The sequence below is a fragment of the Carettochelys insculpta genome, chromosome 5, assembly GCF_033958435.1.
Source record: "Carettochelys insculpta isolate YL-2023 chromosome 5, ASM3395843v1, whole genome shotgun sequence".
NCBI classification, from domain to species: Eukaryota; Metazoa; Chordata; order Testudines; family Carettochelyidae; genus Carettochelys; species Carettochelys insculpta.
In genome coordinates this window covers 62,664,240-62,679,333 of record NC_134141.1, presented here as the reverse complement: position 1 = coordinate 62,679,333, position 15,094 = coordinate 62,664,240, and the positions used below count along the sequence as shown (strand labels likewise).

At 39.9% G+C, this 15,094-nt stretch overlaps 1 protein-coding gene across 4 annotated transcripts in view; it reads left to right on the top strand.

Moving 5' to 3' along the window:
- APC (APC regulator of Wnt signaling pathway) overlaps nucleotides 1-15,094 on the top strand; it is a 175,222-nt gene that overhangs the window by 145,043 nt on the left and 15,085 nt on the right. For all 4 annotated transcript variants that reach the window (XM_074995225.1, XM_074995224.1, XM_074995227.1 and 1 more), the window contains exons 10-13: nucleotides 3,887-4,265; nucleotides 5,463-5,558; nucleotides 7,656-7,795; nucleotides 11,914-11,991. In XM_074995225.1, the coding sequence (XP_074851326.1) occupies nucleotides 3,887-4,265; nucleotides 5,463-5,558; nucleotides 7,656-7,795; nucleotides 11,914-11,991 (693 nt within the window). The remainder of the gene's footprint in view (nucleotides 1-3,886; nucleotides 4,266-5,462; nucleotides 5,559-7,655; nucleotides 7,796-11,913; nucleotides 11,992-15,094) is intronic.

Genomic DNA, 15,094 nt, shown 5'->3' with positions numbered 1-15,094 from the left:
ACAGGACTAAAATATTAGTTTAACACTAGCTGAGGAAGACTTTGGTGTCTGAACCTTCAACAGTCACAATGGTACCAGTAGGATTTTTGGGTAGCAAAACTATTTTTCTCCAGTGTCTCAATACTTGAATTGTATGTGGTTGATACTTGATTATTTCATTTATTTATTTTAAAGAAAGATGAGATTTTCCCAAAATGAATTCATAGTCAAGGACATAGTTTCAGAGGAGTTCTGCAGAAAACCTTTATAACATTCACATGGAAGTTAACACATTATTAATTTGGTTTAATGCAATTATGGTAGACTATGTTGTCCACTAAGTAAACTGTGCCAGTGACAGACCACTGGCTATGAGTGGCTACAGTCTAGAGCTGTGGTCCTCAGCCTTTTGCCAATGGGCCACTTGTGGCCCAGTCGGTGCAGAGCTGCAAACCATGTAACGCCCTCAGAGCCAGACAGGTACTATTAGATAGAGTCCACAAACCACATTGTGAGGGACAGATGTGGCCCAGAGTGATAAATAGGTTGATACCCACTAGTCCAGAATCACTAAACTGTACACACATACATAATCCTTTTCTTCTAGACCACAGTCACTAGTTCATCTGGTCTCTGAGGTAGACAATAAGGACTTATCTACAAGGGAAGTTAGTACACAGCAAGTTAAGATGTGAATTTACAGCACATTTGCCACTGTATGCTAGTTCTCTGCGTGGACACTTACTGCACAGTAAGAGCCAAGTAAGTTAATGCAGACAAGCTAGTGTGCTGTAAATTCACACCCTAACTTGCTGTGTACTAACATCTCTGTGTAGATAAGCTCTAAAGATGATGCCTCAGCTGTCTGCCTAGAGGCATGCATTAAGCAGATGATTTCGTTCTCTTTTGAGAGTACAAGTGTGCCAACTCCATAACATATCTGACTGTTTCCAATCCCGGAATTTTCTAAACCTAATTTCTCAGGCATCTATTATTATACTGTCACAAACCTGGCTCATGGGCTTTGTCATGGATTTTATTCTATATTTTTTACATTTAATATTAAATAGTTAGTGGAGTCATATAAACTTTAATACTTCTGTTTCAGTTATTTAGTTATCACAGCTTTAGAAAAAAAATGCTTTATTTTCCTAACTATTCAATCTAGTATAAATTACCTAGAGACCCTCAGAATTTTAAATTTTCTACAATGCAGTGGTTTGACCTTTATCTTCAGTGATGTTAGATTTTTTCATATATGTCGTAGAATGCCTTGTTGAACTTATCACTGAGGTAGCCGTGTTAGTCTGTATCTTCAAGAACAACAAGAAGTCCTGAGGCACCTTACAGACTAACAGATATTTTGTAGCATCAGCTTTCGTGGGCAAAGACCTGCTTCATCAGATGCAGGTCAGATTCTTTCATCCGTCAAGGCAAGTCTTTGCCCACGAAAGCTTGTGCTCGAAAATGTGTTAGTCTATAAGGTGCCACAGGACTTCTTGTTGTCTTCTTTTGTTGAACTTGTGACCATTTGCAGCAATTTAGCTTGTATTAGGGAATCTAATAGAATAACGTATTTGACAAGTCTGATTTCCGGTCTAGCTGATGCATATAGGATGTATCGCTCTGCAGAGACTCACCAATTGCTTCATCCCTTTCCCAACTGAGTAGCACTTACGAGTAACTTCTCAAACTATGGACTTGTATTGTTTTTCTGGGCTTTGAGTGTTTTGGGGCTTTCCATTAGGATTGTAATGCCATATTGCATGCCATTTTCTTCTGTTATAAGCAAAATCAAATAGATGTACTAATTTAAAATAATTACTCCTGCCAAAAGGAATGGGAGAAGTCTACTCCCACAGCTTCTGCTATATTACATGACCGCCTAAAGAAACCCTCCTAATACTTCGATTTGAAATCCATGAGGGTGGTCTAAATTTGGTTTCCCACTAATATACTGTCTTTAATAGGGCCAGTTTCACAAAGCTGAAAACAATTATGAGCCAGATCATATGGGAGAAAAAATTTAATCAGAAGAATGTGAATAAGTAGTAATCATTTAAGAACACCTTTACAAGAGGCCCCAAAAGCTGCAGATGAAGAAGGTTGTGCTGTTTTTAAAAAAACAACCTGGTTTAGAAGAGAAATGAAGGAAGCTTTTAAAAAATAAATTAATGGTATAACAAATAGGAGAAAGGGGAAGTTGACACAAATGAAAACAAATCAGAACTTAGAAACTGTAGAAAATTGATAAGCAAGGCCAAGAGATATGAGGAGAAATCTGTGACCAATGAAGTTTACAAAACTGAGGCTACATCTGCATTATAGCGGGGATCGTCACTCTGATCCACCAGCATTTGATTTAGCGGGTCTAGTGAAGACCCACCAAATCAACCACAGATTGTTCTTCTGTGGACTTGTGTATTCTACCCCCTAGGAGAGGAGTGTGGTAAGTTGATGAGTAAGTTTCTCCTATAAACTGCCCATAGTATAGACCCCATCGTAATTCAGCCTAAGGTGCACTGACTCCAGCTATGTTATTAATGTACCTGCATTTGCATACCTCACTTCAACTTTCTTTAGTAGTGTAAATATAGGCTAAGAAGGACTTTTAAAGTGTATTAAGAATAAAAAGAATCTTGACAATATCTGTCCACTACTCGAAAGAAATGGTAGAATTATTAGTAATGCAGAAAAGGCAGAAATGATCAGTAAATATTTGTTCTATATTTATTTAAGAAACCAGTTGATAACAGTCTTGCCATATAGTGATTATTACATTCTTTCCATTGCACTAGTATCTCTGAAGGATGTTAAATGGAAACTACTAAAGTTAAACTTTTTAAACTGTAGATTCATACAACTTGCAACCCAGAGTTTCAAAAGAGCTGACTGAGGAGTTCACTGAAGCATTAATAGGAATGGCACATTGAGAAAGTTCCAGAAGACTGGGAAAAAAGCTGACATTTGTATCAATGTTTTAAAAAGTGTAAATGGGACAACCCCTGTAATTACAGGCCTGTCAGCCTAAGATTGATCCTATTTAATTTTCTGGAGCAGCTGGTATTGGACTCATCTAATAACACAGAGCAGTGGCTGGTGTGGCTGTCCCAGAGCTGCTCCAGCAGCAGCTTGTGTGGCTGTGCTGGGGGACACCTGAGCAGCTGGCTCTGGCACCAGCATTTTGGATGGCCATAGGGTCAGCTACGCTGGTCACTGCAGAAGTGTGAGGTTGCAGAAAGTCATTATCCCTGCAACCTCAGTGACCGACATGGAGCCCTATTTATCACTGACCATTTTAAAATCAAGACTAGATATTTTTCTAAAAGGTCTATCCTAGGAGTTACTTTGAAGTCCTATGGCCTGTCTTGTAGAGGTCAGACTAGATGATTAAACTGGACTCATCTGGCCTTGGAAACTGTCTCTGTAAGCATATTAAATTTGCACTCTAACAAATTTTGTCATTGGAAATAAACTTTTAAATGAGTGTTAGTCTTGTAGATAAATATCTGTTTGAGAGAGAGGGAGAGAGTGAGAATTCATAATATAAATATATCCTGGCTTGTTCAGGCTGAAACATTATTGGATATTCTTGTTTGTAGTAATATTATTTTATTCTTTAGTACATTGAAAATCCTGAACTGCTCATGAGGGGTCTAGATGAATAAAAGTCTCAGATATCACTGTTATTTCATTCACATTACTACCAAGGGGATTTGTGTTAGCAATGTTAGTCAGCAAAGGAGCACTAAAAATTAGGCATTTTGTTAAAATGATACTGATACTTGCAGAGTTGGTGGAGAAAGCAATTTTCTTCTTTGTTTTACATACCATCCATCATTTCATTTCAGTTTAATATATCTTTTTTTAGAAAATGTAACTGTTTTCAAAATCATTTGACCTACAGGTGGAAATGGTGTATTCTTTGTTGTCAATGCTTGGTACTCATGATAAGGATGACATGTCACGAACTTTGCTAGCTATGTCTAGCTCCCAGGACAGCTGCATAGCTATGCGTCAGTCTGGATGTCTTCCTCTCCTCATCCAGCTTTTACATGGCAACGATAAAGACTCTGTGTTATTAGGAAACTCTCGGGGTAGTAAGGAAGCCCGTGCCAGAGCCAGTGCAGCACTGCATAACATCATTCACTCACAACCTGATGATAAGCGAGGCCGACGGGAAATCCGTGTACTCCATCTTTTGGAACAGATCCGAGCTTATTGTGAAACGTGTTGGGAGTGGCAGGAAGCACACGAACAAGGCATGGACCAAGATAAAAATCCAAGTACGTCTGTCTTAATGTATTTTAAATGTCTACCATTCATATGAATTTTTTTAAACAAAAGTTTAAGTAATACTTGAAAACAGGATGTCTCATCTGTAATATGTCCTTCCTGCAAATGGTCTGTGGAAGGTTGTTCTTTCAGTCATAGACTTGGTCTCTCATAAGAGGTATAATCCCAATTCTTTCATTCGTATGTTATATGTTGGGCTGGCCATAGTGTGGGTCGCAAGCAAACAGGAGGTTCGTTTACCACTGAAGTGTTGTTTATGGAGTTCCCCCTATGCCTCCCTCCCATTCTTCACCTATGAGACTGGGTGAAGGGAGGGAAAGCTTAAGATCTTTGCCTTGCAAGAGGAGTGATGTGCTAGGGGCAACTCTCCTGTGGGGAGGGGAGTTTTGAGGCCCCCAGCAGGTGTGCCTCAGCTCTCAAAATTCTGAGGGTTGTGGTATGTGGGTTGGAATGCCAGTAAGTTTTTGGCCCTTCCTCCTCTATACAAATTTGTATTCATGCCCAGTTCTATTTTATCTTGTTTTAACGTCTGTTCTAAACACTGAACACACAAAAATCATCATTATCTCACACTCGGATGCATTTGTACTTCTCAGTGGCTTTGTACCAGACTTTGTCTAGCCCACAGATTGTGTTAGGGTGTCATCATTAGCTTTGATTCTCCTGTTTGATCTCTGAGGGATCAGATTGCATTCTGCACCCATGCCAAATCTCACTGATTTCAATGGTAGTCCCTGTGGACATGAAGATTCATCAATACAAAACATATTTGAGTATCAGGGCCTGTTTTTTTTATTTTCCCATAAATCAGAAATGCATTTAGGGAAGGTAAAGGGTTACATGAATTTTCAAACCTAGCTGGAAAAAACTTCATTTTATATTAACAAGGTTATGATTCTATGTCAGAAACATCAAATGAATAGCAAATAATTTTTAATAGTAGTTTGCATTATACCAAATTGTCTGGAGCAAGGTCACTCTTTTAGTAGGTTTCTTAACCTCCTCACGAACAACCTACCAAACCAAAATGGGGTGTATTTTCAGGAACTTTCTCAGTAATTCAGGTCCTGAAAAACTCATTTAAATGTTTACCTAAAACTTTGACTCTCTTGGTAAGACTTGTTATTTTGACCATGTCCTTTTAATAGACCCAGTCAATGTTAATTTTTGCCTTTTTCTGGGGACAGGGCCAGCTCCAGTTGAACATCAGATCTGTCCTGCAGTATGTGTTCTGATGAAACTTTCATTTGATGAAGAACACAGGCATGCAATGAACGAGCTTGGTAAGATGAAATATTTTTCCCTGTACAGCTGTTGAGAAGTTTGATACAAATTTTAACTTTCTTTTCTCATACCATTAATCCAGTATGTTCCCTGTCACCTGTTCAGAATGCTAAGTCATTGCTCAACACTGATGCAAATTTGACCCCTGATGTCTTAATTTAGGCACCTAGAAAATGAATAGCACAATTAGTGCTCACCTTCACAAATTTGGTTTCAATGACCATCATAGCATGGGAACTCTGACAGAGGCATAGATAGAATTGTTTTCCAGGGGGGTGTTCAACTACTTTAACCATGAGAGCATCTTTTCTTCTCCTGCAGTCCTCTGCCTCATTCACTATTCACCTTCCAGCTTCTGCAACACATGAGGCAAAGCCTCCTTCACTAATCTGCCCTAAGTCATTTTAAGAGCATGGTTATCTTCTGCACAGAATGAGGCAGGGACCATGTGGGAAAATGTGATGTAAAGGTTGTATGACAGGTGGCTGAATTAGGGTTGCAGAAGTTAGGATTTCTGGCATTTCCTAATTTCTGAATTCTTGAGTTTGCAAGCTTAACGTCTTTTTAATATAATTTTGTGTGTAGTTTCCTATATTATTAAAAAATGTAATCACACAAGAAGATTCATTGTATCAAAGACAACAACCTCCCACATAGGTCCCCAGCAGGACAGAAACTTCTAGATCTACAGCGCACATCTACCACCTGAACTGAAGGAATAACCCATTAGTAGAATATTGACTCTGTGAACCAGCCAGCAGAGGAGGATTAGGTGCATTCTTTTCCGATGACTTCTGCAGCTGTTTGCTAAAAGCAGAGGAATGGTAAATGTTGGGTTCAATTCTGTGCTTAGGATGAGAGTGTTTTCCAGTAGTTATAGAACTTTTTGTACCACCACTATCCTTGTTCCTTTCCAGCTCACTGGATCCTTTCTCTGGCCCCCTTTGCTCCTCTCCCTCCAGTCCCCCTTTGTTCTTACCTTCGTACCCCAACCTCCCTCCAGTTCCCTTGCTACTGTGGATTCAAATCTGGGTATATCCCCTTTTTCCTTCTCACTTCCTGAGCAGAATAGGCAGGCCCTGGCAACTGGCGGAGCAACTGTATTAAAATACCTGCTCAACTCTTGTATCCCTGGAGCTTGCTCAGTCCTGTTGTAAGGCTGGTGTGTGCTCAATCTAGTTGGCACGTAGGTGATTTATGGGGATAAAGTGGATTTGAATAGGCTCTTCAGAGAATTAGCTGCCTGTCCCTAACAAGCCTCTACTATGTGCAACGTGTAGTTTTTGAGGACTTTACATTTTGGCCATATGTGTATTGATTTTCATGAGGATAGCAAAAAGCACATCCTTCATACCAGTGACGGGCCACGTAGACCTGTTCGAAAACTCTGCTCCATGGTATGCAAGTGTGAGTGCTGCTTTAATTAAATAGTTGTCAGGAAATTTTAATATGAGGGAAATGGTATATTTTCCCCTATCTTTGTTCTCAGAAATGGCTGAACCATTTTACAAAACTTTCCAAAAATATTCAGTCAGAGGCAGACATATGGCATGGTAAATTTCAACCTGAATAGTTAACGTTTAGCAAAGGTATGATGAAACTGAAAGCTGTCTCTTGTAATGGGAAGCATTAGCAACCTCAATAGGAGGTAGTGGAGGTTCTACCTCCATGGTCCCAAATGAGGGATTTTGCTGGACCGGGGAGGTTAATGCCCCTTCTAACCTCCTGCCCCTGGTCCCTGACGATCCCTGCCGCACCTTGTGGCTGCAGCAGACTTTCTTCCCCATCCCTGGGCCCATGCAGGTTAGATGGGGGCACTCCAGCACCCGGGCTCCGCGTGGGGCAGCCACAGGAGCAGCCTACCAGACAAAGGATGTTGCCGGACCAGAGAGTGCTTGTTTTCTGAGGTGCAACCTGTACATCCTGTGCTGCCTGCAATATATTCTTAACTGAGACTGTATCTCAGAAATTTACATAAGGCTACATGTTGTATTAATTACTTTAAATTATCCTGCTATTACTATTGTCTCATCTTAGGAGAGGGCAGAGAAAAAAATGCTGTACTTCTAACATTGGGTTCAATTATATTTATGTAGGGGGTTTGCAGGCCATTGCAGAACTATTGCAAGTGGATTGTGAAATGTATGGGCTTACAAATGACCACTACAGTGTTACATTAAGACGGTATGCTGGAATGGCTCTGACAAATTTGACTTTTGGAGATGTAGCGAACAAGGTAGGTTTTTAAAATAGATTTGCATCAAGTTTTAATTTTACAATTTTATTTCATAGTTCAGTTTAAATTTTAATTCTTAGAGTGAGAGGATGAATCTCAAGGGGGTAGCATACTGAAGGAAGGCAGAGAGCAGAATTTTCCAAACAACTCAGCCATTTTATTTTACTCCTAATGTGGTACACCAAGGACTGAAATCCTTTCTTATTAAATGAGATTAAGTTCAGTTTGTCACTCAAGCAGAGATTAATTTTCTTTATTTTTGTATGAGGAATACGGTTCATTTCTGCACATTTGCAACATGTACTTTATTTATAAAGATTAATTTTAATTAAATCTGTGACTGTTTGGATTAAAATTAAGAAATTATAATTTTAAAAAAATTTCAGGCTCATAATTTTTGCAACCCTTCAACTAACAAATGGGTGATTTCTTATCTTTCACATTTTTCTTATAGAACAAAACAGCAGTCATGTAGCACTTTAATAAATCATTTTGTTGGTCTTTAGGTGATGAGCTTTCATGGGACAGACCCATTTCTTCTCTGTCCCATGAAAACTCATCATTTAATAAATCATTTTGTTAGTCTTTAAAGTGCTACATGGCTGCTGTTTTGTTTTGTTAGAATACAGACTAATGCAGTGACCTTTCTGTTACTTTTCATATAGTAAAAATTCATTTTTACTATCTTTTTGTGTACATTTAAGGAAACTAGCCTGTAATTAAGTTATTAGCAAGTGTTTTCTCTTTCCCACTATATCCATAATTTCCCCATAGTCAAAATGTCCACCATTTTATCTTATTTGCAATGGGACTGAGGCAACTGAATCTGATTGAAATTACACAGCTGTGACACTTTTCTGTGTATCTAGGACTACGAGTTGCCTGGATAGCCCTGCCTCCATTTGCTGGTGCTTAACTGGGAATCAGATCCCTGACAGCTCCCGTTAGCCACCCAAATAATCTCCTCTGTAGGTTAACAGGGGCTGCACCCCCGCCCCTTTTGAAGTCTTCTGTTGTGACATTCAGCTCTTGTAACTGGTTACTTTCAGTAATACCATGTTTTCTATATCCTCACAGGACAGCGTATACACCAAGCTGTTTAATTCAAATGAGAATCAGCACCTCTATAACATCACAGTATTGAGATATGTTTGTAGTGAGACAATGTTATCAAGAGTTAAGATTTCAGAGATAGGTTACATATAAATAACAATCAATACATGCTTTCTACAGGCTAAACTTATATTTAACTTTAACAGACTAACCCTTTAAGCTTGTGTCTACACTAGCCCCTTTCTTCAAAGGGGGCATGGTAGTCAGTCAGATCAGGGAATAATTATGAGGTGCTGCAATGAATATATAGCATGTCATTAGGCTAATTCTCACTGCAGCAACTTCGAAGTTGCACACTTTGAAGTGCCCACAGCTACACAGCATGCCAGCTCTTCGAAGTACCCACACAACTTTGAAGTGCCCTTACTCCCAGCATCTGGGGAGTAAGGGCACTTCAAAGTTGCCCGGGTACTTTGAAGTGCCCGTGGCTACATGGCATGCTGGCACTTCTAATTTGAGGTTGCCTCAGTGAGAATTAGCCTGATGGTGCTCCATATTCATTGCAACAACTCATTATTATTCCCTCATCTGGCTGATTACCATGCCCTAGTGTAGACACAGCCTAACAGTTTATTCTCCCCTTCACAGTGCTCCTAAGTGGGGCAGTTTGGGATCCTGTTTTTCATGAATATGATCACACTGCCCTATTGTCTCATCAGGTGCAGAATAAAAATGTATTCTTTTGTCTTTTCCTTGTATCCCCAAAAATCCATTTTTGGTTCCCCATGTATGGAATAACCTCAAGTTTTATTCCCTAGTATGCTGACTTCATGTTGTCTACATGAGGATGTGAGCTCTTTGTATCCATTGACTTAGAATTCTTAGCTTACATGTAAACCAAGCCAGAAAAAATATATACATTCTGTGTTTAGGAGAAAAATGTCTGTCAATTCTGCCTTAATTCAGACTTTAAGGACACATTTTCATTACACACATATAATTTTTTATAGCGTATTTGAACACACCTTTCATATTGACATTAATGATCAGTGTAATCCTGGGTTTCGCTTAAATTGAACATAACTTCATTTATGGGTAAACACCATGAAAGCACTGTGCTGAGTTTGTTATGCCTCATAGGAGCTGCTGTTAGAGAATAGTGAATCCTTGGCCAGTTAGCACTGAGGAGATCTCAGGATTACATATACCCTCAGTAAAGAGAATACTACTTCACTACTACAGGTTGAACCTCTCTCATCCAGCACCCTGCGGACCTGAACAGTGCTGGACAAGAGAATTTGCTGGACGATAGGAGGGCAGTACTGTTTAGTATATTGCCAACATTTGCACTGCTTACTGGACTCCTAGACGGCTTTTGGAGGTAAATTACAGCTAAATAACAGCACAGCACAATGAGAGCCAGGACTGGTGGCTGTAAATAAACTTTATGGGACCACGAGAAATTTGGCCACAGCCATAATAAGAGGTTCTCTGGCTAACTGAAGTCGTGACGGATTACGGATGTTGCCATACGAGAGTGTTCCGGATTAGAGCGGTTCAACCTGTACTTATTGGATGTGTGGATTTGCCTTTAGTAAATCTCAGAACAATTGGGTCTCTTTTTATTAAAGACTTTGCTATCCTATTGGTCAAATTTTAAAATGTGTATAACTGAAATGTGTAAAATAAACAAAACTAAATTGTGGAAATGTGCCTTGCTATGTTCAGACCGATAGTATTTTTAAAACATTTTTTATGTAATATCTATACTGTTTTATGAATATTTACATTATGTGAATTAAGTCATTTAAAAAAGAAAAAGTTATTGAAAAATCTCTTTAGATTGTGAGCATTGTTGTGTTTGAAAAGTATGTAAAATTTCTTAATTTCATTTTGATTACCATCTTGTTGTTTTCCTCTAGCTTCTAATTAGACATGTTGCTGATGGGAGCTATTTCCAGAAGGGATACTGCTCTAAACAAATGCTTTATATAATCTTCCAGTCCCAGTTCTCAAATAGAATAAAGCATTAATTCCTAACACAACTGAAATGTTTTATGAACTGTTGGCTATTAAAATCATTTGACCAGTAAATGCAATAATTTCACCATTAATTGATCTTATAGCACAGACTCAGATGTTGAGTGTTATAACCCAGTAAGAAAAGATAAACATTTCAATATTTGGATCTTTGTAATACATTTACATTGTCTTAGCACATGTAGATATGTATCTATTAGAGAATTAATAGTATTAAGCAACATATAGTATATAAACCACGTATTGTTATAAATTATTGCCTTATCCCATAGGGTGGGAGTGTGGGGAGAGATTGTTTGTTTTTTTCCAGGGAAAACATTTCTGGAAGATAGGAAGAAAAGGAAGGTTGGACATGGGAAGTAATTAATTTATTAATCTTTGTGTATACCCTTTTTGACTATCTTATAAGTATAGGATTTCTGTTGTAAGAAATGTGTATTGTTCTCCTGCTACTTGGCATGTTACATTAATTTCTGCAAGTTGCATAATTTTAGTTGCTAGTTTTAAAAAGTCATTTTTTTTCTCAAACAGGTCAACATGATGTTTCAAAATCTTCTTTGCTGCAGGAGATGGGGGGAAAAGTAGCATCTGGAAAAGATATGCCTCTAGGCAGAATTTATGTGGACAATGAGTATTGCTGCATTACTTAGTCTAGGTAGCAAATAAAATATCCATTTTTGGGGGGAAAGAGAGAGACACTCTGTGAATGCCTTTAAGACTTAAACTCTTCTGAATGTAGTTTGAGACCTGTTATGAGAGAGGGAGAATTTGGATCCCTGAGTAGGACAACTGTGCCAGTAGCAGATCTCCCTCCCCAGAACAGAGAATGTTGGTATAGTGCTTTACAAAACTTTTTCGTGGCTTATGATGTGGAACCAAATATCTAGTGCTGGATGACTGCAATAATCAAGCTGTTTTGGAGCCCAGATTGCCACAAGAGAATAGCTTAATATATTAAAGCACAGCACCAACAAGCTGCCTAATCTTTCATTTAATAGTTTCTCTCTCTCTCTCTCTTTAAACAGGCTACATTGTGTTCTATGAAGGGCTGCATGAGAGCGCTTGTAGCCCAATTGAAGTCTGAAAGTGAAGACTTGCAGCAGGTGATTTTTTCATTGAGGAGAAGTTGACCCACCTTCAGTCCTTTCACTGCAGCCTGCTGTGTCTTTCATCACATCATACTGAATTCTTCTTCTCTGCTCAGGGCTCGTCACTGACTTTACCAGGCCCCGGGCAAAGGGGATGGAGTGGGGAGGTGGCTAAGTTCCAGAGTCTGCAGAAGGGGCAGAGCTAGCGGCATTCACCCCTCACTGCTGCCTGGATCGTTCCATGCTATCCCCACCCAGTCCTAAGTGCCACTTGGACAGTGCCGCATGGGGCTCCAGTGGCAATTTCAAGGAAGCGGGGATGTGGCCGCTGCTGCATTTATATATCGCTAGGCCCCCTTTGCCCTCCATTGATTTGGTGTTCTGACAGGTGAGATGCCAATATCTGCAGATAATGCAGAATTATATAAGTTAATCAAGACTAGCGAAGACAGTGAGGACATTCAGAAGTAGCAAACAAAAGGGGGAAGAATGGACAGCTTGATGAAATTCTGTATTGGTAAAGGCAATGCAATATGCATTAGAGGAAATATTTTCAAATCTTCCTACACATTTCTAGCTTTTTAAATTAACTGAAGCCATTCAGGGCAAAGGAGATGTGCTGGACACCACTTTGGGGGCATCTCATTGTATTACAGTGGTTAAAAAAGAGCAAACTAAATTTTAGGAGCTATAAAGAACGGGATACAGAATAGTATTTAACCTATTAAAATGCCCTCAGCTAACATATTATATGTAGCTTCGTTCAGCTTATGCGAGTGCAGAAATACAAGGCATTCAGAGATGGGTGACAAAATTCGTTAGTGATCTAGAAGAAAAACTTTAGTCAGTAGAAATAGAAACTCAAAAAGATAGGGACTGGTCAGTTTAGAAAGGAGACTACTGAGAAGACTGAGAGAGGTATAAGAAAATAGTTAATGGTACAAAGAAGAAATTATTCTTATTTACCCTAAATCAAAAACCAAGACATAGTTAATGACACTGGAAAATAACAAATTATCTCTAGGACTTGTAGCCATAAAATAGCAAGGAGCTTCTCAGGATTCCAAAAAGAATTACACATGCATGGATAATGGGAATATCCATAGTTTAATGTATTTTATTACATACAACATCATTAGAAGGACCTTAAGGTTGTCAAGTCAAGCACAAAAGTCAGGAAATACCTAATACCATATATGCCCCCTTGTGCTTTCTCCTTTTCCTTCTTAATGCCTAGGCACAAATAGGGAGGCACTGTGAGCACAGGAGGGGCTGTCTCTGGCAGCTGAGTGGAGCAGTTACATCACAAGAACTGCTTAGCTCTTACATGCCTGGGAAGGAGCATGCTCTGTTGCTCTGTGGCAGTGGTGTCCAAAGGAAATGTAAGGGATCACCAGAGGGTCCCCTCCTGGGCTGGGGGGTGCGCGTGCACGTGCAGACACACACACACACACAGAGAGAGAGAGAGAGAACTTATGGAAGCTGCTCCAGAATGTGGGTGAAGGAGCTGCCTCCAATGCTGCCACCATGTGCTTGTCCCACCATGTGGTGAGGCATGTGCGCGGAGGGGTGCCCCACGTGTGCAGCTCTCCTGAGCTATACTGTGCCACACTGCGCTGCCCTGTTTGCCACATGGTGAATGGGGAGTGTATTGGACACTGCTGCTCTGTGGGGATGGCACACACAAGAGTTGTGAGGGAAGGAAGAATATTATGTGAGAATGATGCCACGTGTAGCCAGGTCTGCACCAGGAGCTCTGAAATGTTCAAGCATGCTCAGCGACAATGGAATCTTTAAAGATTTTAGCTGATAAACTCTAACAAGTCTCTGCTGGGCATTTGTGAATTGTAAATTTTCAAAGATCTATAACTTGGCTGCATTTGAATGATTTTTCACAGGAACAGCAAAAAGCCACATTCCTGCCACACTTTGTCCCCCAAACAGGAGTTCACCAGATTTTTTTTGAACACTGAAAACTTATTTTCCTACACTTATTCTGTTAAGTAGCTGGACCATTTTGACTGAAATTTAACACACACACACACTCTCTCTCTCTCTCTCTCTCTCTCTCTCTGGCCGTGTCTACACTAGCCCCAAACTTCGAAATTGCCATGCAAATGGCCACTTCGAAGTTTACTAATGAAGTGCTGAAATACATATTCAGCGCTTCATTAGCATGCGGGCGGCCACGGCACTTTGAAATTGACGCACCTCGCTGTCGCGACGGGGCTCCTTTTTGAAAGGACCCTGCCTACTTCTAAGTCCCCTTGTTCCCATGAGCAGATGGGAATAAGGGGATTTCAAAGTAGGCGGGGTCCTTTCAAAAAGGAGCCCCGTCGGGACGAGCCGCATGGCGGCGAGGCACGTCAATTTCGAAGTGCCACGGCCGCCCGCATGCTAATGAAGCGCTGAATATGTATTTCAGCGCTTCATTAATAAACTTCGAAATGGCCATGCAAATGGCTTTCAAAAAGGAGCCCCGTCGCGACAGCGAGGTGCGTCAATTTCAAAGTGCCGTGGCCGCCCGCATGCTAATGAAGCGCTGAATATGTATTTCAGCACTTCATTAGTAAACTTCGAAGTGGCCATTTGCATGGCAATTTCGAAGTTTGGGGCTAGTGTAGACACGGCCAGAGAGAGAGAGAGAGAGAGAGTGTGTGTGTGTGTTAAATTTCAGTCAATGTGTAGACACAGCCTCTCTCTCTCTCTCATCCTGAGGTAAACACCCAGCATGGAAAATTTGAAAGCAAGCAGGTTTATTTTAAAGTTAAAAATAACTGAAACCAGGGTCTTAAACTGGAACATTTTGGGCAATCATAATTATAATAGGGGATATAAATTCTCATGCTTTAGGGCTTAAGTGTGTAATAATTGATTGAATTAGATTGTTTCATAATTTTTCTCTGAAACGTGGTTTCAGAGATTAGGATCCTGAATTAGATGGATTGTTGCTCTAATACTATATGCCCATTCGTAGTTTTGGGATCTTATATTAAAACGTACACTCATCCCTTGTTAAATGAGTACTTTATTTACGAGTCGTCGCTTAAATGAGGGATACATTTACCTACCTTAGTTCGCTCTGAGTGAACTCCTCCCCCCCCACTAATACGAGCCT